Here is a 27659-nt window from a genome sequence, read left to right as displayed (position 1 = left end):
TGATCATAACGATAGGACGAAACGAGCAAAACATTCGCGAAGCGATTGCTGATAGTCGTTATGGATAAAAATGGTAATGTCTATGACAATGACGACATTGTCGATATAGAGAATCGTGTTGGTACGGATTATAAATTATTACAATAGAGTGATAAAATTAACGATATAATACTTGTAATAATCATAATAACGATAGATGTAGCAGCAGTAGTAACGATGGCAATAATATTACATTATTAATTACATTAATGTCATTAACAACGGCATCGCGTGCAGCCAGACTTCCGGGATATCTTCACGAGCGATGGAATATAAGGCGACGCCAAAGATAAACTCTCTCTCCCTCTCTCATTTTCTTTCTCTCAATCTCTTTCTCTCATTTTCTTTCTCTCTTGCAATCTCTAAAAGTATGCGAGCATATATCCGGAAGTCAATTGTAGCACGCACTGCCCGCGTTCCTATTATTACATAACTAGCATCGAGCACATATGTTCGGCTCTACCATAAAGTTTTTTTTTTTTTGTTTCTTCGGTCACACGTGCGAAGTTTGAGAAACGAGTTCTACGCAAATCTAATAATGTAGCATGTTCAACGAACGCGAATACGAACGCCGCGCAAGACAATAGGACGATGTGTATGACGAGTAAACGCGTAACCAAGCTACGATGCTCGTCAGAACACATTTCGAAGCGCTTTGTAAGAAATTATACGTAATTGCGCGCGTATTCGCGCTCGGCAGGCACGCCATTTTATCTCTGCTTCTTTTTCAATCTATCGGTCTGATTACTTGTTAGCTTGCCACTCATACATGCATTATTTTTCATTCTCTCTTTTACTCTCTTTCACCAAACACGCACAAGCATATACATACTACACATACGCACATACCCTACATTCCCTGGCACGCACTCGTGTCATCATCGGCACTTATACATAATTCAACACATCTCTCTTCCCATCGGTCAAAGCGGTGTAGTTAAAGAATATGAACAGGCGAACATTTGATAAACGGAGTGAACACCGTAATAAGGCTTAATTTAACTTGTTAGTAACTTGTGTGATCCTGCTCCGTACGCGTCTGCTGCACAAGCCTGTTTTTACACAGGTGCGCACTATAAATGGCCCACTCAAGCCCGCTGCTGTCCATTTTGCAGTGTTTATTCCACGTTTGTGACGACACGTTTCTTTCATTCAAAAGCCGTATTCTGTTGTCTTTACAGGTTTCCATTATAGCACTCTACACATAACAACCCGTTTTCCCGCTTCTATCGCATCGCTCTAGTTCCTTGCTGTTTCATTTCCTCTGTCTGACGTCGGACTCCTTGTTGGGTGTCGGTTTACTGTAAATTCAATGAAAGCAAAATATCAGGTACAGTAGTAAGTATGCAGAATCCATCTAAAGCCACTAATATATATTTTATATTAAGTCATATTTTATAAAGTTATAAATGTTATAGGTTTTATATGAAGCATAAATACTATAAGTTGATTATATTATAAAAAAAACAGAATAGGATTGAAATGGAGTAGGAAAAAATAATCCTCATCTGTGTTTTTCTTTTCGTAAATAATCGAGATAAATAATTTAGCCAAGCTGGAGTCGATTTTAGAGTACAGTGTTTTCGAAACTTATCCGAGGGTGCGAAGTGAACATTCTTGATGAATCGGAACTGTGGTGTTGGAGGTAAATCGGATGGAAGGGGTCCATGGAGTGGAACATGCCATTCCGAAGGTTCATCGACAGGATTAGGTTCCAAAATAAGACTGTTTCGAGCAAAAATACAAGATCGCTCTATCATACTATTAGCTCTATTATATCATAAAATAATGGAATTTGGTAAAGGAAAGATTGCCATTCCTAAATAAACTTACGTATCAGGGCTTTGATCGGTATCGGACTCCTCGAGTTCAGCTTTGTTCCGCTTCTTTTCGTAAACTAGAATGATAGCGCATAGAACAACAACCTCTGCACAAATGCCTAGGAAGGGCCAGAGTGCGGCGAGCTTGTCCTTCACCCTGAGGAATGTCTTTGCCTCCGATGAATGTTCCAATACGGGATCAGACCAGTTATACGACATTCTGCAGATAATGTGACCGCGATCTTGCATCTTGATGTTTTCAACAATCAGGACGGCGCCATAAGTACCCCTCTCCGTATCCTTAGCGATCTTTACGCGATCCTTGCTGCGCGTATAATTCTGATCCCCAAAGGTCCAATGAATCTTTACGCCGGGGCTATGTTTACCACCGCATACCAAGTGCAGCTTCTCGCCCTCCACCACACTGCTAGATTCACTTGGTAGATGCGCCACTGGCCTCGCTGAAATTTTAAAACATTGAATGTGAGACGAAAATTCCTTTTAACATAAAATCAAATCTTTACAAAAAGTTTTCCCTTTTTTTAATATGTAAACACTTTAATAATGGAGATAAAATTTATACAATATTTTCCGCATAAGCCACTTGCTTCTAATAATTTCTTTTATAAATCTAAAAACGTTGGGCGGAGTACTCACGTACGACTCTGTACTCTATCGTGGAATTAGCCGCTTTACAAGTGTAATTTCCATAAACCTCTTCTTTCTCCTGTAAAATCTGCAGGCTACCAGTGTCGTTATCAATTTTGACTGCAGCTTCATGGCCAGCCAACGCTGTGCTCAACGATGTCTTCTCCTTCAACCATTGCACTTTATCACCGGTGCTTTTGTTTGCGCATTCAAGTATCAAAGGTACATCTTTGGCCGTAAGTACTCTAATCTTAATATCTGCATCAGACAAAAACACGTTTTTCAATGTATATCAATTATAATCGTACAAAAATTGCAACGTCAAATAAAAAAGATTCATAAAAAAAATAAAAAATGCACGCGCGTACATTATCGGGCAGATTTTTATGATAACGATTTAAAAAATTTGTTTTCTATGTATAACATACTAAAATAACATAATTCACAACTTTATCATAAAAACAAATTACTCAAATATTGTAATGCACGAGTGACGGCGACAACTACTACTGCAGTCATATTTTTAGAACGTCGTCCTAAATATTCTATAATAATAGCCGAGAAACACGGCAACCGAAGAGACGCGGACAATTCATATATTCTGCTTTTATAGAATAAATTCATTCATTTCTACATGTATGTTATTATATTAATTTTTCCGATTTTGAAGCATGAAATATTCGTCATGTATTTCAATTATCACAAATGAGTTTTGTTATCTAAATATAATGGAGTATGACGTAAGACATCGATTATCTTGTGCGATTAGAGACATGTGATTAATATAATAATTAAATGGATTCTTCATAAGAATTGGATTGATTACATAGTTGCGAATTATATATCAACATAGATTATCAATTATTCATAAATATTACAGGGCAAGATTTAAATAATATAATAATGAGACTATTATTAAGACTATTATTATTAAATAATACAGTTTTTATGTTCTTATTAAAATAAATATTGTAATTATTGATTAATGATGTCAGTTTTAGTTAAATAAGCTCATTCTATTTCTCTAATAAATATTAATAAGTTATATCGAGAATACATCGAGAAGGAAAGTGAATAAAATAATCTGATACAAATAATAAAGCAATAACTGAGAGTTTATCGATATCAGTTATCAAATATTTATCACATGTCAAGAAAAGATTTCCGATATAGGCCACGTATCTTCATAAAGGTGTAAATACTTGACTTATTAATTTAATCGATAATCGATATTTAGTATCGAATTCACAGGGATTCGCAACAGACATGTGTATAATAAACGTAACAATAAAACAGTAGATTTAAAGTACTGGACAAAAGTATTAACACAACGTAGTTGCTACTGTAAAACGGCTTATATCATTAAAGAAAATGGCAGTAAAATATTAATTTTTTTTTTAACATTTAATTTTTTATATATAATTATATGTAGAAATTAATGAAAATGAATGCAGTTAAGGATTAAAAATGTCTCTCTAGAACGTTTTATTCTAGGACAAAAGTATTGGCACAATTGATGATAAATTATGTGTATTCATGTTGGTAACACAATTCAGCGCTTTTTATTAAACACAAAGAGAGACATACAAAATCCCGACGTTCAAATGTGCCAATACTTATGTCCATAAAAGGGATGTCGCAAGAAAATCATATAGTAAAATTTTTTACTGATAGATTTCCTAGATGATTAAACTGTAACTAGAGTATAACTAGAGTATACCGATCAGAGTTTCTTGACATTGAATCGAATCGAATCGTTGATACATAACTTTTAATCAACAACATAATTATTATTAAATTGAATATTAATATACGGGTAATAATAAAAAAATATTTATTATAAAAATATAATACTGATAATATGATATAAAAAGTCATTTTAAATATGATTTTATAAGATTATTAGTACATACAATTCGTATTCAAACCTCTTAGATTCGAAATTTTCGAATAATTCGGATTCGAATCATAGAAATTTAAATTCGAGTTAAATCAAATTTTATGATTCGATTTGATTCGTATTTGAATAGTTCGTACATCTCTACGTACAACACACGTCTGATAATGCTACGAACCGAAAGATATCGAGAGATGGAGAGACTCCGTACTGTCCGGATTGTCCGTGCATTTGTAATCTCCCTCATGGTTCTCAGTCGCACGGATCGCCGAAAGGGTGCTTTTACCGGGGCTGTACGGTGAGACAACCAATTGACCGCTGGATAACTCCTCCGGCGTCTGACCGTTTCTGGTCCACTTAACGTTGTCATTCTCCTTCAAATCGATGCACTCGATACTCCAAGGTTGTCCCTCGCGCACGATCGTTGGCCCCACATACTTCACTGTAATTAAAAAGCAAAACATTTAAGAGTTGCGTAGTCAGAAAGAGAACTGCGATGAAAATTTTATCTTTAATTTAGTTGGGTCGGTTTATAAATTGAATAAATTTATAAATTTCTTTTATAAATTTTAAACAATTTAGAAATAGCAAAGAAAAGCATTGCCTAAACATTTAAATTGATCTTCAGCAATTAACATTTTGGACAACAAAATAAAAGTAAAAAATTGTGAATTAACAAATATAAAGTTTGTTATAATGAAAACAATAAACATCACGTGTCCTTTTAAATAATTATTGCGCTAAATGCAGATATCCCTTTACTTACGTTCTGAGACTTAGTCAAATGACTCATAAGTCAAATAACTACAGTTCTTTAAAGTTAAATTGTCGCTATATCATTTAAACTGATATGTTAGTGATATTATTTTATATAATATTCATAGAAAATAATTATTTCATTATTAGAAATGTTTATATTAATTTTCAAAATGACAAAAAAATGTATTCTTTTAAGGATTTATACGTATCCTCTGCGTATTGTATCCTATACGTATTTGTTTTTTTTTTTTTTTTTTTAAAAACTAAAAGCATAGTAATTAGTTACAACATTTATATATAATTTTTAAATAAACTATACAAATTATATTTTTTTAGAGATGTTAAAGTATACGTTAGAGTCACTGAAAAATTTTTTCTTACACTTGTAAATAAAATTGATTTGTAAATTAAATTAATTTAGCGCCAAAAAAAAACAGCGTGCGTACAAAGAGTTAAACATAAATTTTAAAAAGTGATTAAAGACAAAGCTTATCGTAGATCTAAAAAGTCGCAAGTCGAAGTAATTGTAAGTAAAGAGCTACCTGTAATTATATCTGTCGTTGTTCAACAGAAAACATCAGGCTCGCCCTTTCGAGGAAAATGTATCAGGCTATTCTTTGCGTGACTATAAAGTCACGCAGGATGAAATGATATTCACGTAATGACTAATTCTGGAGACGATGGAGAGTTTAATTCGCGAGGATAAAAGGCAAGAGGAGCCCATAACGTAGGAACGAGCCATTAGCAACCCTTGTGTAACTCCGCGGCTCTGTATTCAAGGTAATATTGATCAGGTGCTTTCTCAATAACAGTGGAGAAATTCTGTGTTTCAGTTAAATCCGTCTATATTAAATATTCCGACTCGCAAGAGTCGAATCAACTGGTTTATTTTCTCTACAAGTTAAAAACAGAAAAGAAAATCTCAAGGCTCGCAGCGTTGTGTCTGCAGCGCGAGTCGATCGATATTGAACTCCGGAGAACTCGCTACGTGATAGACGTGCCGCGTAGAAAACAGGCGTGGCGGAAATATGTTTGTTCTTATCTCGACTGCGAGGGAGAACGATCTGAATATTGATCGTCCGTACTCGGGGAACGCGCTTTTACGCATATGTTTACACATTTCAGCGTGCTCGTTGTGAGAAGGCTCCTAGCGATTGTTAGTTCTTATTGTTAACTGTCCACATAAAGTCAGATATCGATCGCACATGTATAATCAGTTATAATTATCTTAACGAGCACACTAAAGAGCAATGTACATTCCCCGGAATTCTTACGCGGGGAAACAATTAATAACAATCTAATTGATTGCTCTCATTGTCAGTAACATTCGTGAATAGCTGCTAATTGTGAGTTTCGCCCGAAATTCTCTCAGATAACACGTGAGAACGCATAAACAAATTAATTTTATTAATTTTATTAATTAGATCTTTTTAGCAAAGTTTAGGTTGATATATTTCTTGATTTGAATTATATCTCATTTTTATAAAATGCTTACGTATTTTAATATATATAGTATATCACGAATTCAGTTTCTAAATAGTGGGAAGTATCACTAGGTTTACAAAGATTCGGAAACATATATATATATACTTTGACGGGGTCAAAACGAAGCTTCACTTTGCAAACTTTTTGAAACGGAAAAACAGAAAGAGATAAAAAAGATATATTTATTTATTATTGTAAACATATTTTTCTTTTAATTCGGCGCACATTCTGGTTGAGTTCGGAGAAGTATATAAAATCACATAAAAAAAAATAAAAGCACTAAGACCTAGCTACGACCGATGAAGGCTTTCTTACTATTATTGTGTTGTTACACTATCGGTCCAATAACATATTTGTAATTTTAATACTTTTCTTTGTTTGATATTAAATTTTATTAAAAAAAATCTTGTTTAAAAATAAGGCGTCGTTATTCAAATTTTTTACGTATGTTTTTAAAAACGGCGCGCAGCGTTATTTGCACAGGAGTCGTTAAAGAACAAAATAAGCATAACCGTTATAAAATAGAAACATCGATCTAGTGATTGACGTAATCACTAGATCGATATTTCTATTTTATAACGCTTATGCTTATTTTCGAAATATTACGTTTAAGGCAGCTGGTTAAAATCAACATAATGATTTTTCTCGTTTTTTTTTGTTTTAAAATCTAAATATTTAGATCAAGTATGCATTAGCACAGGAGTATTTAATATACTGTATACTGTTAAATATTTTATTGCTTTTATTTCAGGGATCTCAATTTTAGGGTTCATATTTAAAGTGTCATTTCATCATCACTCCATAAAAACATGATTGAAAAAACTAACAACACTGTGTGTTTTATTATATATGGGTTTTTATGAGGAGAAAAACTTCGGCGCATCCATCTGTCAATAATCGCTTGATTTCATATATTACCAAGATTTGATTATTTAATTAAAAAAACTGTTTACTTAAAATAAAAATTCAATCTTTTTTGTAAAAAAATTATTTACATTTATAAAATAACTTATTTAGATCTTGTTTTGTATGTAGGAAACAAATAAATTTTTGTATTTAAATCACAATTTTTATATTTAAAGAAATCCATTTCCTTCTTTTGAAAAAGTTGTTTATTTTTGTATATTACATTTTAAATCAAAAAGTCTTTTTTAGATTAAAAAATTTGAGTTTAACAAATCACTATATAAAAAATATTACTTTGAATGCATTTTTTAAAATCTAACAAATATTTTTTTAATTAAGAAAAATATATTCAAAAAAACATCTTCTTTATATTAAATACTTTTCTCATTGTATCCGAAGAAAGATTAAAGGATTTTAAATTCTATCAGTTTTTTGAGTTTCTGCAATGAGAAGCTAATTTTGCGTTTTTTTATTAATTTGTTGTCTCATTGAGAGAATAATTCGAATTAGCTGTTATTAAATTATATAGTCAATCAAAATTATATATAAAATTTATATAATATAAATGTAATATATAAATATAATAATATTATATAATATTATTATATATAGATAATATTTATATATAATATTATATAGAAATCGAGGACCTTTGGACGCGATCAAACAGCTCAAGTAAAATTCTTACGGTAGCAGAAGTGTCATGCGTTGATGACGAATCAGCAGAATTATACCAGCATGGTGATGTATGTACGTGTGCGTGTGTACGTGCAAGTTACATGCGTCATAATAGTTTCACAGTGATAAATAGTGACAAAGCATGGTCTCTGGCATGGCGAGAGAGAATATGGATCAGAGAGCGTAAATCGTTATTTTCGAGTCGCGGCACGACAGCTCGGTGGTCAAAATAAATGTTGATGACGTCATTAATGTCGACCGAACATATTGAAGCTTGAAACTCATCTTATTGTAGATTCAACACGCTGATAACAGACATATAAACACCATTTAAAGAATTAGATAATGAACAAGGAAAAATTCCGACAACAGATCGTTTGACGTGTCATTCCATTATTCTTTCATCGCAGAGAATTATCCTGACCGCGTTCAATGTCCATTTTAATTCTTACACTGCAGTTTAACGCAAATATTTTAAAACTTCCCAAGTTTCTCTCTGAATTTATTACGATACAGAAAAAATTTGAATCGAATATGTTTCGAAAAATTCAATTCTTATGAAATACGTTCGTATAACAATCGTTAATTCGAATCCCTTTTTTTTAATTCGGACGTATTCATTTTATCGCGCGGTGTTTCATTTACACTTTAATTACATTGTTTAAACCCATTATACTTCAGGACAATCGTTCATTAAAAAGTTACAGACCTTAGAGCTACTAAGTAAACTCGAAGCTCCAAGTCGATATTCGTATATATATATCACAAGCCGCATTTGATTTCGCCATAAATTCCTCGCGTTCGTAAATCTTCCTAGTCGCTTTATGCTCGACACGACGATAATCAGTCAAGTAGCGTTTAATGGTCAGCATCATGTCTTCGCGACATAGAGCGTCATAGGATAAACCGCAAACCGTAAACTATGCCTCGCCAACCGAGCATTGATTCCTGTTATCGAATTATCCCAGTCGTTATTCGATGATATCGTGTGATCGCGGCCGAACAATTTCATATTCCAATTTTTTTTTTCCTTCGTTTCCCCAGAGCGAAATCCAGCCGAGAGTCCGGCGACAGAAGGGGAATTGTCCGGCGGACTGACGGCGTTCAAATGCGAATCGACGGGGCATGGTAACTCCGAGAAAATCAATAAACTACGAATGTTATTTTAAGCCCGCTTCACGACGGCACCGCACGGCTGAAAATCCGTACACGAGATTCCGTGAATCGCCAGAAGACGAAATGTCTCTCGATTGAAACCCTTACACTTTTTAGTCTCCCCTCTCCCTACCCCCCTCCTCCGTCGAGAAAGAATTCTCGATAAAGCGCAGTTCGTCGTTCGTCGGATCGAACGAAAGAGAACGGTTTTCGAGAAAGAATCGTGCATGACGCGATTATGGAAGAAGCGATTAGATTTTAGGTGAATGACATTTGAGGCGAGTCGAGTTCTACGGTCGAAGGACGTATCCTTCGAACGTATAGTCACGATTCCTCGCATTCCCAACGCGTGACTGTGTCATTAGGCGCAGCTCGCACGCGAAGAATTCTCACAGGAGAAGAAAATCAATAGCCGTACAATTCCTGTAATTTTGTTTCCAATCAGAGACGTTTCTCGTACTGCTCATCCGATTTCGTTTCATCTTGCTCTTGTTAGTCCGTAGTTAGTTAAGCCGGCCACACACGTACAAGCAAACTCATCAAGTATTCATGCGCAAGCACGTTAAGTCCATCGAAACGTGTAGGTAACAAAACTGCACAGTTATTTTGACCTGAGCAAGCAATTTGAGGAAATATTTCATGTGATTTGCTTTTAATTTAGCCTCGTTTGATTTACTTGAGCCAAACTGGCTTGTTTAAATCGGAAGCGTATGTAGCGTGGCAACCTCAATTCAGACCAATCAGAATGCGAATAAAAGTAATTATAATTAAATATAGAAAGTTGTCTGAGCCAACGATGTTATTTTTACGTGAGTTAATGAATGTATAATACACTAATCATACAGAAGAAAAAAGTGATATAATTGCATGATAAAATAATTGTGTTACAAGCTCCATTTTTATAGTCTTTTTTACTGCTATCATGTTAGTAATAATAACCTTATGTTTATAGTTCTACCAACTACTGATAAAATTTTACTACAAATTATGATAATTTTAAATATTAATATAGAAAAATATTAAGATATGAATAGTAAAAGTAAAATAAATATTTTTATATAATAAATGTAATCACAATTATAGTTAATATAAATTATTTTTTTAACATTTGCTTAACTATTTACGTATAAATATAATGAAAAACTGTAATTTGCATGGTTAAAACTGTAAATATATAATAGTTGGCACTGTAATAACTATATATTATAGTTAAATTATAATCATTGTGACCGTTGTTTTTTCTCTCAGTGCAATATATGCATATTAATTAAATGCCCAAAGTAATTATGTTGAAACTTACAAAAGAATTGCTCTTTAATTGCTCCTTCTACATATCTATAATTACCAACTTAATTAATTAATATTAATAATGTTATGACACGAAAATAGTCTTAACAGTCGTAACATAAATTGTTACTAAGGAAATAATTTTATTTACTTATTTTCTTTAAAATCTGTTCTTATGTAAAAATAATTATTTCCTAATCGCTTTTTTTTATTACCATTGTTGGATTTTCAATTTCAGTTAAAAGGTAATTCTTTGGTGCATATTTCACATAATTATTTTTAAGTTGCACATATACATATTTGCACAAGCACGCTAAACCTATCAGGACATCTAGATAAAAACTGCACAATTATTACAAATACACACGTTTCAGCTGACTTTACAAGTATACCAGATAAGTTTACTTGGACGTGTGACCGACTTTACGAGCAACGGAGAACTTTCGAAACGAAAAGGCTCGCGCCTTTTTCTTTCAGCTTGCAATCATTTTCACACGTGCCCATTGAAACTTCACATCGTACAGTGTTGCGATTTTTGAGTGCGATAATCAAGGCAAGATGTGACATACTTTCGGGATATATTCCTAGACTCGCCCTCTCGTTTCAAGAGACATTATAATCTTGAACGTGGCCTCCGTACTGCGAACGCGTCGCGAAGATTATGGGACCCGGCGTCACGTTGGGGAACCGTAAAAATAGATGTATCCTTGCAGGATGGGACGTAAGCATTTTCTCATCTGGCGTTCAAGAATAGAGACGTTTCTTGACCACCCAGACGTAATGGCTGGATTTCGCGAACTGGTCAGAAGAGTTATGAAAACAAATTAATACGTATCATCGAAAAAATTGTGCTTTCTCAAGAATATCCCTCTTATTTTTATAGCAGTGCCTCTTTTAAAACAGACACACAAAGGGATTTTAACTTTTAGAAAGAATTCTTCTAAACGATTAGTAACAGATTAATTTTTATAAGAATATGTAAGATAAGGATTTTACAGGAATTGTTTTCCACAAATATGAAAGGAAATAATTTTAAAATATTGAACTTTACTGGAACACGCATTGTTTTCCACTGCAATCATGAAGATTAAACATCTAATAATAATTATAAATACTGATCTTTAGAACATGCGTGTTGTTTAAGACGATTGAGTTAATTCTTTAAGCCACTTTTCATTGTCGTCTCATTCAATTAAATGAATGAGACGATAATAAAAAGTGGCTTAAAGTCTCATCATTTAATTGTCACGATGTTTAAAGTTTTGAGCGCTAAACACGACACAGTACAAGTTATATTAAATTATAATGATATAACGTTAGAGTTACACAAATGAATTATTTATATCTATATCTACATGCTCATTTATTGGCTTATATGTATATTAACATATTGTTCTTATACATATGAGCCAATTAACTTATTGATTATAACGATATAACTGTTGCAAACACCAAATGAAACATGGTCTATATAAAATGTCGTTGTTCGGAAATTCGTTAAAAATAAATTTTTTGTTGGGTGTAACGTGAGGAAAAAATAACCACTCGCGGAGTCTCTTCCTTGGGACGAAAAAGACTATTATTGAAAAAACAAAAAGCTGCTTTGCACGCCTCGTATAATTTTCCATGAGGACTATTACATTACAACCGAATCTAGAACAGTAAAGGATCTCTTTTGGATCTATCCGAAAAAATTAGAATTTCCTCAAGATATCCCTTATAGTAACCTAAATCAATCTTTTTAGTCTTAATAAGTTTCAGAATATTTTAGAAAAGAATATATATTCTTATCAATTAAAAATATATATTAAGAGAGTTTGCAAAGTATACAGTCTCCTTATTTAAAGAATACATTTTTTTCGGTGTACACAAAAATATAAAAAGAAAAAGACAAAAATTAATAGAAGTTTGGCTCAATCAGTGCAATCGCATTTCATATTGCAAGAGGCAGATCAATAATGAACAATAATATAAAGATGTAAATTATTTTAAAGTTAACATTAACGTAAAGTGGATGTTTCGGGCTCACTTGCCTTTCAACATCTTTCATTTCATATTCATAAATAGAAAGCTTATCAAGAAAACAACTGAGTTGGATCACGATAAAATCGCATACACAAACGCATTACAACTCTGTGTCTCTTGAAGATAATTTTTCATTATCTTTGCCCAGTTATGTAAAAATACAAAAATGCAAAATAGAAAAAAAAGAATTCATCCATTCTTAGCACTGCTCAGAATTCAAAAATTCTTGGTAAGTTAAGTTTGTTGACCTTTCCCAGTCCACCAATTTTCAGTGTCATCCACGTGCGGAGTGTATTTTAACGGTCTTTCGAAGATGTGCGTGAATTCCGTGCAGCTCGACCTTGACTCGAACGATGTTCAAAATGTCCAAGTCACGGTAGTCGTGCAATTTTTCGACGGGACGGCGCCGATACTGTCTCTATTCGGGACGTTATGATTCGCCATGTCTCGCGGTTTATAGATGTAAAAATAGGCGGGCCTCGGCGCAAGCTATAATTCCAAGTTAAATTTTTCGCACTCTCTCGCGTCTGGCACAAACAGGCGGATATGCAAAAGTGACGTCTCGCGTTCGTCGCGTTCGTCGCGCTCCCTCTCCGTCTCTCCCGTCGACGTTGGTCTCCTCGCGTCGCGTATATCGGAACTGATGTACCTATAACGATCCCCCTCGGCGAACAGACTCCAGATAGTCCAGATATGGGTTACCATTCGCGGGAGACGAGTCGAGTTTTCTGGGTGAACGGAAAACAGGGTCGATCGTTGCGCAACGAAAGTCACCGCGGCGCGCGAATAGTTCACCGTCGCCGTCGCCGTCGCGTCGTCCTCCACCTCGACCCGGTCGTGATGGGGCGTACCCGCGTGTCACGCGGACTCTCGCTTTCGCGTCGCGATTTTGAGAGCGATCGCTCGTTGCAAAACACCGCGCGCGGCTAATCTATATGCGCGCGTGAACGCGGAATTGGATGCCGAGTTGTACGACAGAGAGGCACGAACCTTGGCAACGGCACCTCGCACACACACAGAGTCCTTCTCCGCCGTGAAAGTAACGTTCGCGCGATTACTGCCGCACCGATTATTATTATTACCGATAATAAAAAGGGGAAAGAAAAATGTTCTTCGCCTCCGGTATAGATACAAAAAAGATCCAACAAGATATAGCCGATATAGGATCAAGGAAGAGCCGATAAGAGCTTCTTTTATTCTTTTCTCCTCGTCACTGTCATATTTTCTTAATAAATATTTTTGATAAAAATGGCTGACATGTGCTCTTTATATAAAAAATATTATACGTTAGACGACAAATGCTTTTTCACAGTACTGAGGATATTATAGACGTAGAGCCCGAGCTATCAAAAATCTCGAATGTTCTAACAGAACTTTCAAGTATTTAGAAAAATATTAAGTGTTAATAAATCTAAATTTTGAATGCTGACAGTTGGAAGCAATTGATGCGCGTATAACTAACGATCTGAAATGTTAATATTTAGAAGATTAATGTAGAGTTAATGACCGTGAACAGAGCGACGCGAGGATCGATACGAGATACGTTGACGAGATTATTTCGCATTCGTTATTTATCGCAGAATATCTATTATTGTACTGTTCTAATATCTATTATTGTTATGTTATATAATTTTTCAGTTGTAACATTTATGTTAGATTTAGTTTGTGTAAGGGTGCAATTATCATAATTTAACTATAGTTCACAGTTATTTTCAATGCCAACTATATATGTATATTCCTACTTGCATTAACCATGAAAGATATATCTATTAGTCATTATTACTACGGAAATAACAAGCAAAAAAAAATTATATTTAGTATAATTGTGAGCACTAGATTGCATAGAAATATTTATTTTTATTTTTACTGTCCATATCTTGATATATCATATTAATATTTGATTTTACTGTATTAATATTTGAAATTATCATAAATTTATAATATAATATATAATTTTCATAGTTGATAAAACTATAAACATGAGGTGTTAAGTATACTTTGCTCTTTCCTGATATATTATGACTTACACCAAATATTCTTTTTACGTTTACGATGTTTATTTCTATGATTGAACATTGTTATAATTGTGGATATTATTGAAACTGATATTACTATTAAAGATTTCTCCATGATATACTTATATTATATTTACATTTATTTCTTAATAACCGTGTTATATTTTTTAACAATCCAACTATGTTAAAGAAGCAACAGAATATTTTGTAAGTACATAATTTGATATAAAATTATGTACTTACATTATAAGTAAAATTGTCTTGACTTCTGTTGCAAATTATAGATCGTATAAAGTGGGCTTTAACCATAATTATTTTACCATGCAATTATAGTTACAAATATCACACAAATACTTTTTTCTCAGTGAACGGATATCATATGTGGATCCAATGGTCTAAAATTTTTATGTAAACGCAAGATAAATATATTAAAAAGTAACAAATATTATATTAAAAATTAATACAAAAAAGAAATACTTTGATACAATTTGAAATCACAATGTGATGGCACATTCCTTCAGTGAAATTAATATTTACAATATATATTATGTTGATATGTACACTTTATTCATTTGTTTTAATATTTAATATATTATACTTTTAAAACTATATTAACAATCACACGATTAAACAATTTATTAGAAGTTACATGCGCATATGTCAGAAATTTAACATAAAAATTTTAACAAGAACCAGTTTTAATATAAACAGAAACGTTCTCTACTATAATACGTAAGTATTACGATAAATAATGTAAAATTATGAAAAAAAAAAATGAAATAATGGAATTATGAATGATTTCCAAATTATTGAATTCTGGGAAATAAAGATTGATTAAAACGACGCCGAAGCAGCATGTATGGATTTGCGATGGGCGCAGCATGCCGTGATGCACAGTTGCAGCATTATCGACTAAACTTTTTTAGAACGCGTCCCGTTGGTGTCGATAACTCTCATTAAAGCGACCTAGAAAGCGACGCCTTGCCGCGAGATATTCAACAAACCGCAAATTACGTTAATAAACACCTCCGCTTGGAAACTTTCCATTCGTCCGCTGTTGAATCTCATCGTTAAAATTTCAAACGCGTCTGTCATGACGAGTTGAAAGAGTATCTACTGATATATCCATCACATGTAAAGATCGTTATGTCCTTTGCACTTTAAGATAATCAGTAATAGGAATAAAATTCTTCTCCAGGAACATTCCTTCCATCTCCTTACATTAAGAGAAAAAAAATAGTTGCAATTATCATAATTTAACTATAATTCATAGTCCTTTACGATGTGTTGCCAACTACATATTTATAGTTGTTTTAACCATGCAAATTATAGTTATTAACATAAACACAAAACATTTTTTACTAGTTATTCTTACTATGTAAATAGTAAGCAAATGTAAAAAAAAAAAAACAATTATATTTGCTATAATTGTGATTTTATTTACTGCATAGAAATGTTTATTTTATTTTTACTATCCATATCTTGATATTGACTGTGTGAGTCCCTCTGTGCTTTGTACAATTTTCAATAAAAAGGCTTTACAAAAATTTGAGTTGTTACCTTGCATATAAATAAATGTAAACATTAAACATTATCTCTGCAAATTTAATTATTTTTATAAAATTAATTCTCAAAAATCATCTTAAAAACGAGTATCCCCTTAAGACAATTTTAAATAAAAATCGATTATGAATATCAGTTTTAGTAATATATATAACTATTTTACTATGCAACTAGTCTCAATATCATTTTTTCTCAATGTCAGTGTACTTAATCCGTGTACTTAAAGCTTCCTCGAACGAAACATAGGCTCCGAGGGGAGAAAGAAAAAGATCGTAATTTATCCTCGCGTGTTTAATGCACGATCGCGTGCATTTTGTGCTTGATGAACACGTGTTACACGAGAATCGAACGAGAGTCAAACTTTCGGTTTCATTGCGCCAAGAAGTTTGTTCAAGGTGCTGCCCCCCCGAATACTGATGTATCGTTTTGATAGACACATCAATATAGAGTCGTAAATATTAGCGATTCACGAAGAAAGATCGTACCGAGAAAACGAAAGTCGCTTTTTACGCGTATCCGTAAACACGAAGTTTTCAACGCGATTCAACGAAATCACGTTGGAAAAGCAAATACGCGAATGTCGGTTTAACACAGAGTTAAGCATTTACACGTAAAATATAAATAATCTACGTTATGCATACAATGTGTAAATCTTGTAAACTGTTTTACGTGTCATCTAAGTAAACAATAATCTACTGATCATAGAATATTTAAATTTTATCAGAAATAGTAAAAATTATATTCCATTCTATATATTACATTATGTTTTTATTTTTAATATTACATACTTTTATTACTATTTTGAATGATTATTTTTATTTTATTAATACTAATAAAAAGTGATATATTAACAATCTTATAATTTAATTACTTTTTCTGTGCTATCTAATTTATAATAATTTATAATAATTTATATTGCTTGTATTGTCTACACGAAAAAGATTCGTTAAAACATAACATGAACAATACGTAAATAATTCATGTAGACATAATCTTGAAATTTATGGCACAACCCTGGTTTAATGTCCTCACGCAAAAACCGTGAACCTTATCTCCTTATAAATAAAAAAATATCCATTGCGCGCATGACAGTTACTGATTTATATCTACATTTCGTCTGTCTCACGTTGTTTGACTTTCTCTATTGATCTTTCATATCACGATAATGTTAGAACGAGAAGAAGTTCTCAGATTACAGATTTTCGTAAAGAAGGAACTAAATGTACAAAAAAGTTATTCTGATCGCACAATTAATCAAACTCAACAAAGGATTACACATAAAACTACACAAATGACATTTTTTTCTATTAATCTTTACATTTGGCAAATATGCAATGTGCACTCAATAAAGTAATAATGAAAATATTATTAATAGCAAAAATTTAAAAGATATTAAATCTAGTTTCGTGTATTCATTTACAGTCACTGTTGACTTGCACTTTTGCCACAAGAGCGTCGCGATACTACAGTAAAAAAATGTTTACGTTGATTGTAAGAAAAAAAATTTTTTATTAAAAGAAAATACATTTTCTTAAAACCATATATTTTGATGCAAATATTTATCTATTTTGTTTAGGTAAAAATTACAAGTAAATTTACATATTACTTTAAGCAAATAATTTTGTATTTTTACACTGTTTACATTTAAATAATTTTACTAATTTTAAAAATGTTATTAAATTGTTTTTTTTTTATTAAAAAATTGTTTTAATATAAAAATCTTGAATATAAAATAATAATCTAACAGTAAATATATTTTCTAAAATAAAAAAAAAAATACTTGAATAAAATTTATTTCCTTATATATTTATATAAATAATTCAGTTAAGAAATTTTTTAACTTGACATAAGTGAATAAGCTATTAAGACCTACCGAATTGTTCTGTAAAATTTTTTTTGTTATATTTTTTTCTCTCAATGTAGTACTTCAAAGACTTCAAGCAGCTTTAAACAATTCCTTATTGAAATGCTCGTTGGGTAAACTACGAAATTGTGCGGTTATTATTCGTTGAACGAGCAATCTAATCTACAGACAAAATCCACATGTGTGATAGATATGATAGACTATAATAAAATGTACTCGAGATAGCGAAGACTGCAACTTCTCACTGCAACCATTCCACGTAACACATCCGTTGGTCTTCAGATTAAACGGGAGTTATAATCCACGTCGCGCTCGATAGAAACACAGCCCGACATGTTCCATTTTCGTATCTAGAACCATAGGCCCAGTACTCTCGTCGTACATTCAGGGCTAGACGCGTTCGTCTGTTTCTTTCATTTCGCGTATCTATCGTGCAAATTTCGGATACGAAATAGGAGAATAACAATCGACGACAGACGGCCGTGTTTAATCCCGAATGGCATAAAGTTTCGTCGGCTTCAACAGCTCTATTCAAATCGACTTTTTAATAGAAGCACCTGAAATAGCCTTCACTGAAAAGAGTTTAGTAAAAATAATAAAGCTTCGGCGAAATAACTTCAATTAAACGTTTGCTTAATATAACCAAATATTTTTGGGCCGGTATTCATAGTTGATTCTTATTTCGAGACCATCTGAAGTAATATCTCAAGACTCTGCAATTGATTTATGACGTCTTAAGATTGTACTTAAGACGATCTTAAATATAAGCATCAACTATAAATATCCACCTTGATAATATACAGGGTGTCTTATAATTCTTCATTAATATTTCGGGGAGTGAAAGAGGATGGAATTTTGAAGTAAAAGTTCCTTTCCCAATTTACTGATTTATTAACGAGTAAAGTTGATCAATCAGATTGCGTCTAGCCAGAGTACGCAGTATTAATATTGAAATATTAATTAAGACTTATAGGACACCCTGTATAATTCTATTAATAATAACCAAATTGTCGCTAAATATTATTACATGGTCATATTAACCGAATTCATTTCATTTCATTAAAATTATTTTATTAAAGCTTATTGTTAGTAATTATCATTTAGACTTGATATTATTTGAACCAAACTTCTTTTTCAGTACGCGTATGAAATTGGTAATCGAATAGAAAGATAGTTTTGGTTGAGAAAGCTTGTGAAGATGAGGCACAGAATTATAGCCTATTGCACAATGAAAAGCACAGGAAATAGGAACAGGAAATAACAACAGATAATAGATTTTAATCAAAAGCCGCGAAAAATATCTGCGAATCATTCAGAAGTTGCGAAATCTATTGCCTATTGTTAGTCCCTGTTCTTATTGCCTGTGCTTTTCATTGTGCAATAGGCTTAATTCTGGAATGTTACTGTAGGTGAATTTTCCAAGTGATTCATCCAATTTTTGTTATTAATTTTGGTAGATCAAAATAACATTTAATAAAATTTTGTTTATATTAAAGTAGTATTAGCTAAGTTATTCTAACACTTTGCAATTTACAAAGTAGAAGAAAAATGTAAAATATTCTTAAAAGTGTAAGAAAAGTTCCTAATTTTGTAAATAAATTTTCATCCAGAGTAGCGTCAATGTAAGAAAAATATGTGTAACACATATATGAGTTAAGGCTAATCTTTCATCGATGCAGATGCACTCGAGTTTCATCACTTTTTTGTGCCGAAGCTCCGCACAGAATAAAACAGTCAAACTAGAACTAATTTTATTTAACAATTATTGTGTTATATACATATAAGCAAGAAATATAATTTCTTGATTATTTATGAAATAATGAAAATCTTAATTTACATAATTTAATCTCAAAGAGTCAATTATGAACAAATTTCGATATATACGTGTTTAATTATTGCGGTTAATTTTTGCGACTGTAAAGGACTTAAAATCAATATTTGCTTTAAATACAAATATATAGATTATTTTTAACATCCTTTCGCTCGTTTATTTTGGCCTATTGTTAATGTATACGTTTTGTTCTTAAAATACGAGCTAAATTAAACATTTTATTAATTTAATCTTCTCTCAAAAATTTGATAATAAATTTTATTATCCAAAAATTATTATAATTTTATAAAATACTGTTTTTTTCATTCCAATTTTTAATTGTCATCTAAAGAGCGCGGTATAATTGTTTTGATAATAATAGTGTTAAAAAATTCTAATTCTTGAAGCTAATCTTATTTTTTATTTGAAATTGTTCATTTTAATTTATGAAAATTATGGAATGAGAATATGTTTTTCTCAATGTAAACATGTAAAATCCTTCATGTAAACAAGTTTCTGTCTGTTTAATAACGCTATGTTATTTCATTTCAATATTTAACATTTCAAAAATAAAAATATTGTCAAAACAAGAATGTTCTTTTCTTTCTGTGCGATTTTAAGATTCCGAAACGTGTGTACAAGCGCCATCCGACCTTTAACGCGTCGCTTACCACCTTCGCATGATTAATAACGTATTACTTTTGCTCGTGTCGTACGTCCGCGAGCCGAGAGGCGACGACGAATCATTGACACGGGTTTAATTAAACCTATCTGTCACGGAAGTCAAACCCGGTCGGGTCTTAATGAGCGCCGTTTACGAGTCAATCGGACGCAATCCTCGAGAAGACGGTTTAGGAAAAATTTCTGGTTTACCGTTTGACCGTGCCACGAAAAGCGGTCGACGTATAGCTGCCCAATCGATGAGGGACGACCGTGATAAAAAAAGCGACGCCGGTCGTTTCAAGTTTGCATCGTCGCGCGGACAGAACGTTCTTATTGACAGACTTGGTCGTATCGCTGCCTATATTGATAAAACATCGTCTATGATGAAAAATTATTGTGCAAAATCACCGAAAATGTATCGAGTACTCCAGAAAGGTGAGCCGAGGACAGTTGTCTTCACGATGACAAGTTTTTGCGCGATAGGACGCAAGGTCTCGCACGCGTCACCGCTCCTTCTGTCAGCGTTGCATTTCGTCAATCACCGTGAACGTTGATTAGCATCATCAACTGTACGCGAAGTACACACAGTGAGCCGCGTGAATCACCGTGCGTTATCGACCACGGCGGAATTCGTGCTGCTAGGAAGAAATCTCCTCGCGCAGAGGACGAGGAATCGGACGAGAGTAGTGTCCGGAGCGCGATAGAGTGGCGATCGAGAGGACTCGATCGGTGGTGCGCCTCGTCGGGGACGACGTTACACCGGGAGGCCGAAGGTGAAAGGAACGAACCGTCGCTCGCGTGCGCGAACATGGAACGGACGGACGGACGAATGAAGAAACGAACGAACGAACGAACGAACGAACGCGAGTCGAGAGAGGCGGCTGGCGGCCGGTGTGTGCCCGTCGAAGAGAAGGGAGAGAGGGACTCACCTGCCTGGACCGTGACGAGGGTGCCCACCGCTAAATATAGCATCCCCAGCAGCACAAAAGCGGCTCGCCTCTCCATCCCGGTGGCGCTGCTGCCGACGTACGCGGTGGCGCGTGACCGTGTGCACCGTGCACAATACGATTACCAACGACGAGCACGATGCCCCACCTCGTCGTCGTTGTCGTCGTCGTCGTCGTCGCGAGGCGAGAGAGGGACCTACGCGGCACCTGGACGAGCGATGCCTGCTGTCGTCGCGCAACGGTGGTGCGCTCCAAGATCGCCGATGCCCGTCGCCTTGATGGTGCAAAGTTGTCCGGTCGTCCTTGTCCTCTCCGTCGTTGTTGCCACCGTGACTCCCCGCGGCTGTCACCTCGTTCGTCAACCGCGAATTTCCCCTGCGCTCCGATCGCGCGCGAAAACGTCCGTCACACCGCTGCTGCTGCTGCTGCTACTGCTGCTGCTGCTACTGCTGCTGCTGCTGCTGCTGCTGCTGTTGCTCCTCCTCCTCTTCCTCCTCCTTCTCCACCTCTTTCTCTTCTTCTGCCGTCTCCTCCTCTTCCTCCGCCGAAGTTACTGTCGCTGCCGTTGCCGTCGCCGATAATGATAGAACAGGCACGATCTATCACTGACGTTTGATCGTACGTTTTATCGTTATCTCTGTACTCGGCTCTTATCTTAATGCGCACTATACACAGAGATCGTCCGGGTGGCCGTCGTCGCCGTCGTCGTCGTCGCCGCCGTCGTCGTCGCCGCCCCGTCGTCGACGTCGCTCTCTCCTCCACCTTCTCCTTCTTCCTCTTCCTCTTCCTCCCTTTCTCCTCGTTACCGTCGTCGTCGGTTCACCCAACGGACGAAAAAGAGAGAGGGGAGAGAGGCACACTAATCAGCACGGTATAGTAGATATCACAGCGCGAGCTACAACAGCTACGGCAATGTCAAAAGAAAAATGGCGGCCGCTGTCTTCTGCTCGGGGCCTCCTTCTCCTTCCTTCTCCACAGCTCAAAAGTATACGTTTGTCCACGTTCGTCTTGTTCTGTCACGTGCCGCGTTCAGCTCCTGACTCCAGGGCTGATCAACTTCCGTGTAATTTTTGTAATATTTGTATTACCCTAGAGCTCTGTAAAGCCTATCGCGCATGAAATGCATAACAGAGCACAAGCATAGCCTGAGGTCGCTGGACCAATAGGCATCCAGCATAAAGTCGCCATGTTGATTTACATAAGATTCTCATTGGTCCATTGTTTTATGTTAAGGCTTATTTACAATAAGTTATTGTTTATAGCATACGTAACATATACTATAGATTTTTAGTACTGGCAGTGAATTTATGAATGCAGCCTGTGCTTGATCAATTCTTAAGGTGCGCTCACATGAGATGCGGAATGGCGGAACTGCGGAACGTTTGTGATTGGTAGCGGCAGAGAGGAACCTGAGAGCGGCCACGGCGGCCTTTTTCCTATAACGCTTCGAAACTCCCGTACACTAGTGACGCACATCTATTCTGGTCAGAATGGGAACTACGTGTCACATCCATTTTGCAACCCGTCGTTAAAAAAAGTGTGGATGTTAGCACGGACAACAACCCACATCCATCTCTCGAGAAATGGATGTAGGTTGTTGTCCGTGCTAACATCCATTTTGCTGCAAATAAAATCTGACGCGTATCGCGTGTGTTGCATCCAGAACAGGGGTCGAGAATGTGCACAAATGATTAATTACGTCTACTTTCGCGTAATTTTTTATTTATTATAGTCTGAATTATTTACATTAACATTGATATTAATACATATCAATACGTTTATGCCCATATTTTGCACAATCATATTTTTACTTAAAAAAGATGTTTAATAGTAACAGAGAGAATTTGGTTCTTTAATAAAGAAACATTTATTTTACGCAGTACTTAAAAAATAATTGTAATTAACATCGCATCATATGATGAAGAAGAAATAAATCTTTCCACGAATAAATATACCATCTTTTTATTTTTACATAATTCTTTATTATTTAAATGTCTTCAAATTATGCTTTTGAAAAAATTAGCTTTTTTAATTTTTTTTAATCTTGACGCAACTCTCTCTTTCTCTCACTCTTTCTCTCTTTCTCTTTTAACGTGATTGTCCTTTAATTGTTTATTCCTTCAGTTAGAGAGAGAAAGCATCGCGGTGATAGACATGGAGCAAGCGGCGATGTTATCTCTATGGATACCCTCCTCTTCACTCCTCTCTCGACCCTTCACGTTTTCCGTGCTACGTTTAGACCGTAAAATTCAGAAAGAGGATTTCGGACGATTTCTGCGCAGGGACGTAGAGAGACTAGAAAGCGCCCACTCTTTTTTTATTATGTTACAATGGCATATACATGCATACGCATGATTTACAAATGACAATACGCGCGATTAATATGGCACAATAAATAATAATAATAATAATAATAATGTAATAAAAATCAATGAAATATATGGATACTTGAGTATTATTTTTATTCTCTAATTTACAAACGTGAAGATTATTGATCTGATTTTAATACAACCTTTCAACAGTTTTTTACGAAATATCACGTAAAGATTAATCAAAACTTTAGAAAAAAAAATTAATAAAGAATTATATAATAATATACGATATAAGGTATTAAAGTGTTAATCAGTAAAGTAACGGATTTTAATCAAATTCTTCTCGATATCAATCGATGGCAATTGTGGAAATGATGGAAATGGGATGGCAATGGGATGGAAATATTGGAATGAATGCAATGATGTTAATGGAATGGCAATAATGGAAATGATGACAATGACAATATATATAGCCTGACGGCAATGATGGCAATGGTGGAAATGATGGCAATTATGACAATGTTCTCGATGTTAATGATGGCAATGGAATGGTAATATGGAAATTGAATTACATAATGGAATGAATGCAATGATGGAAATGTTATCAAAAAGATGGCAATGGCGAGTAAACAAGATTGCAATTTATTAATTTTTTGAATCAAATCTTTACGATACATGACAAATAATGTAGTTTGATCGAAGATTGTTGATGATATCGACAACAATGATTGTATTTCTCTGGACGATGATGATGCAGTAGGAGTAGATCTTTGAATACTGAAAAAATATATTAACGACACTTGGCGGCAGGGCTAAATGGGTGGATAAAGTTATATTAACTCTTATGCTGACACGTCAATTATTAAATTTATCAAATTAAATCCGGTAAATTTAACCATTAAAACGATAAATTTAATAATTATAATTTATATGAATATATCTAAAGCGATTAAATTTGTTAAGGAGTCGATTTATGTACAATTAGAATTGCTTGGAAAATTGTAGTATAACTTTATTACGACAATAGATACTAAGTTGCAAGAAGGAGCATTGTAAAACTTTACTCTTTTCAATTTTCAACATTTTTCTTCAAGAATTCATTATCTTTTTTAGGTGCCTTTAACTTCTCGACAGTCATATTCTAGACTTCTTGCCGCAAAGATCTTAGCTAAAGACCTAGAGACAAAATGTTTGTAGCACTCATGTGTGTCTTCTTTCAAAACCTCAATCATATGTATTTACTTAATTCTAAGAGGAACGAATTGTCGCATCGCCCAATCACTTTAGGGATCTATCAATTCTCATTTTAAGGAGATTTACAATTCTGATTTCTTATATCTTTCGTTTGCTTAGGATTCACTTTCTATATTTATTAACGTTAGTCACTTTTCCGGTTCGTCATTCGAGACGTCATTCAGGCAGACAAAGCCAGGTCCATAAATTTTAATTTATAGTTTTGATAATTCCTGTTAGATGTCTCGACTCAATTTTATCTCTCGTCGTCGACGGACTTGAATAAAACTGAAGTATTTTTTTTTCAAATCTTAACTTGTCTGTCCTTACGGATCATTTTGTATCGGGGTTACTTCAAACGATCGCTCGAGTAATTCCAACACCTACGCATAGCTTACGTCATCTGTTAAAATTTTTAACTTATTGACAACTTTGTCCGTTAATGTCAATTTTAAATAATGCAGTTTATCTATGCAATACTCAAATTTCCTTGTACAATTTGAGTGAACGTGTGAAGACACGTTTTAATCTCTTTTCGGAAGTCGTGTCGATACCTCGTGTCTATTTGTAGTTATTATTTTTGTGATGGAATGTGATCTCGATGATCTACAATACAAATTGAATTATTATATAATATATTATTATTTGTATACACGGTTGCCGCACCGTGTATTCTAAATTAAATTATAAGTTGATCTCAATTATATCCCAATAAAGATTGTATTATTTTTCAATAACTATATTATTTAAATTTAATTAAAAAAGTAAACTTACTAAAGTATAAATAAACTTACCGTTCATTTAAACGTGTAGCCGCCCTGGCTCGGTTGCGATGCGCTGTTCAAAGGTGTTCATATAGTTCTTCTGGCCTATGTGTTTTGTTGGACATTAGTAACGTACAAATCTTGATTCCATTTGTATTTTTTGTGTACAACGTATTGTTCGTGTATCCAGGAGATTATTAATTTTTTCGTTTTAGGGATCTATCAATTTTCATTTTAAGGAAATTTACAATTCTGATTTTTTATATCTTTTGTTTGCTTAGAATTTGTTTTCTATATTTATTAAGGTTAGTCACTCTTCCGGTTCGTGACAAAACGTCATTTAGGCAGACAAAGCCAGGTCTATAAATTTTAATTTATAGTTTTGCTAATTCCTGTTAGACATCTTGACTCAATTTTATCTCCCGTCGTCGACGGACTTAAATAAAACTCAAGTATTTTTTTTTAAATCCTGACTTTGTCTTACGGATCATTTTGTATCGGGATTACTTTTAATGATTGCTCGAGTAATTCGAACACTTACGCATAGCTTACGTCATCCGTTAAAATCTTTATCTTATTGGCAACTTCATCAGTTAATGTCAATTTCAAATAATGCAATTTATCTATGTCCGACAATTCTGCCTGCGATCAGATTATATCACGAAATGTATTCTTGAACGATAGCCAGTTCTTGTATTTGCCATCGAATATCGAAAGCAATGCTTTGGGTAATTTGAGCAAATACTGCTCTTGATTTTGTCAACGCACAATTTCTTTTTTTTTGTTTCTATCTTAATAATCTTATCGCTCCGGTTGTAACATTCGAGAGTTATATTTCTCAGAAACAATTTCTATGCTTTGTCGCATTTTTCTCATAATAAAATGAGGAATATTCGTTATTTGTGAAAAAGGAAATCATGGATCCTCTGATCGTCCCTAATTCATAATAGTTCGTTAAACAGCTATTATTATAAATATATTTACTTATTCGTGGACGAACTCGGCAAAAAACTTTCATATTTCCTTTTAAATCTTGTATTATGTTATGGAGTATTTTATTTTTATTGTATAATTTTACATTTAATTCTTCTGATTTTTTTAATTTTAATTTTAATATCTCTAGTTCTTTATTTTGTTTTGTTTGCGTTTCCAATTCTCGAGTGAGTTGCTGATGTTTTTGCGTTAATGTGTTTGCAGGTGGCTCTTTACTCTGTTTTTGAGCCAAACGAGATTCCATCTGTTAAATAAGTAGAAGTAAACTTATAAATTACATATATTAATAAAGACTTTATATATGTTCTTATGGTAATTTAACGTGGCTGAGCCCTTATTTTTGCACTCAAAAGAGCATTTGCACCTTTAAGTGCAAAATTCTTGTTTCGTATAACACGAACACCTGTGGTTACTGCAGATGCTAACGCTGCACCTGCAGTAATCCCTCAAGGGGGACTTTTTATTTAAATTTTGCTCTATGTTGAGCCTTCTGAAACATAAAAACGTATAACAGTAAATAACAAATAAATATTTAATATACCATTTCTACTTACCCTTTTGATTGAGCCATGGATGAACTCGGCAAAAAACTCATATTTTCTTTCAGATCTTGTATTATATTACGCAGTATCCCAGCCAGAAATGATTAGTCGAATCGACGTCGATTCGACGTCGATAACACTGGTCGATCGACGGTCGAAATGTGTAGTCGATTCGACTTAAAAACGGGCTTAAATTTCGACCAGTCATCGACAAGTCGATTTGATGTCGATTTGATGTCGAATTAATACTAATT

The 27659-nt window shown here is 34.0% G+C and overlaps 1 protein-coding gene across 1 annotated transcript; it reads right to left on the bottom strand.

The window, feature by feature from the left end:
• Positions 1–149: 149 nt before the first annotated feature.
• Positions 150–21884, bottom strand: LOC105198812 (basigin). Its single transcript, XM_011165652.3, has 5 exons — positions 21544–21884; positions 4583–4846; positions 2517–2765; positions 1873–2320; positions 150–1340 (listed from the first exon to the last, which is right to left on the bottom strand). Exons 1-5 carry the CDS (start codon positions 21617–21619, stop codon positions 1295–1297), a joined length of 1083 nt encoding a protein of 360 aa, XP_011163954.1. The 5' UTR covers positions 21620–21884; the 3' UTR covers positions 150–1294.
• Positions 21885–27659: the final 5775 nt, after the last annotated feature.

The sequence above is a fragment of the Solenopsis invicta genome, chromosome 11 (genome assembly GCF_016802725.1).
Source record: "Solenopsis invicta isolate M01_SB chromosome 11, UNIL_Sinv_3.0, whole genome shotgun sequence".
Taxonomy (NCBI): Eukaryota; Metazoa; Arthropoda; class Insecta; order Hymenoptera; family Formicidae; genus Solenopsis; species Solenopsis invicta.
The sequence above is the reverse complement of the archived record's forward strand: the minus strand, read 5'-3'. Positions and strand labels throughout refer to the sequence as shown.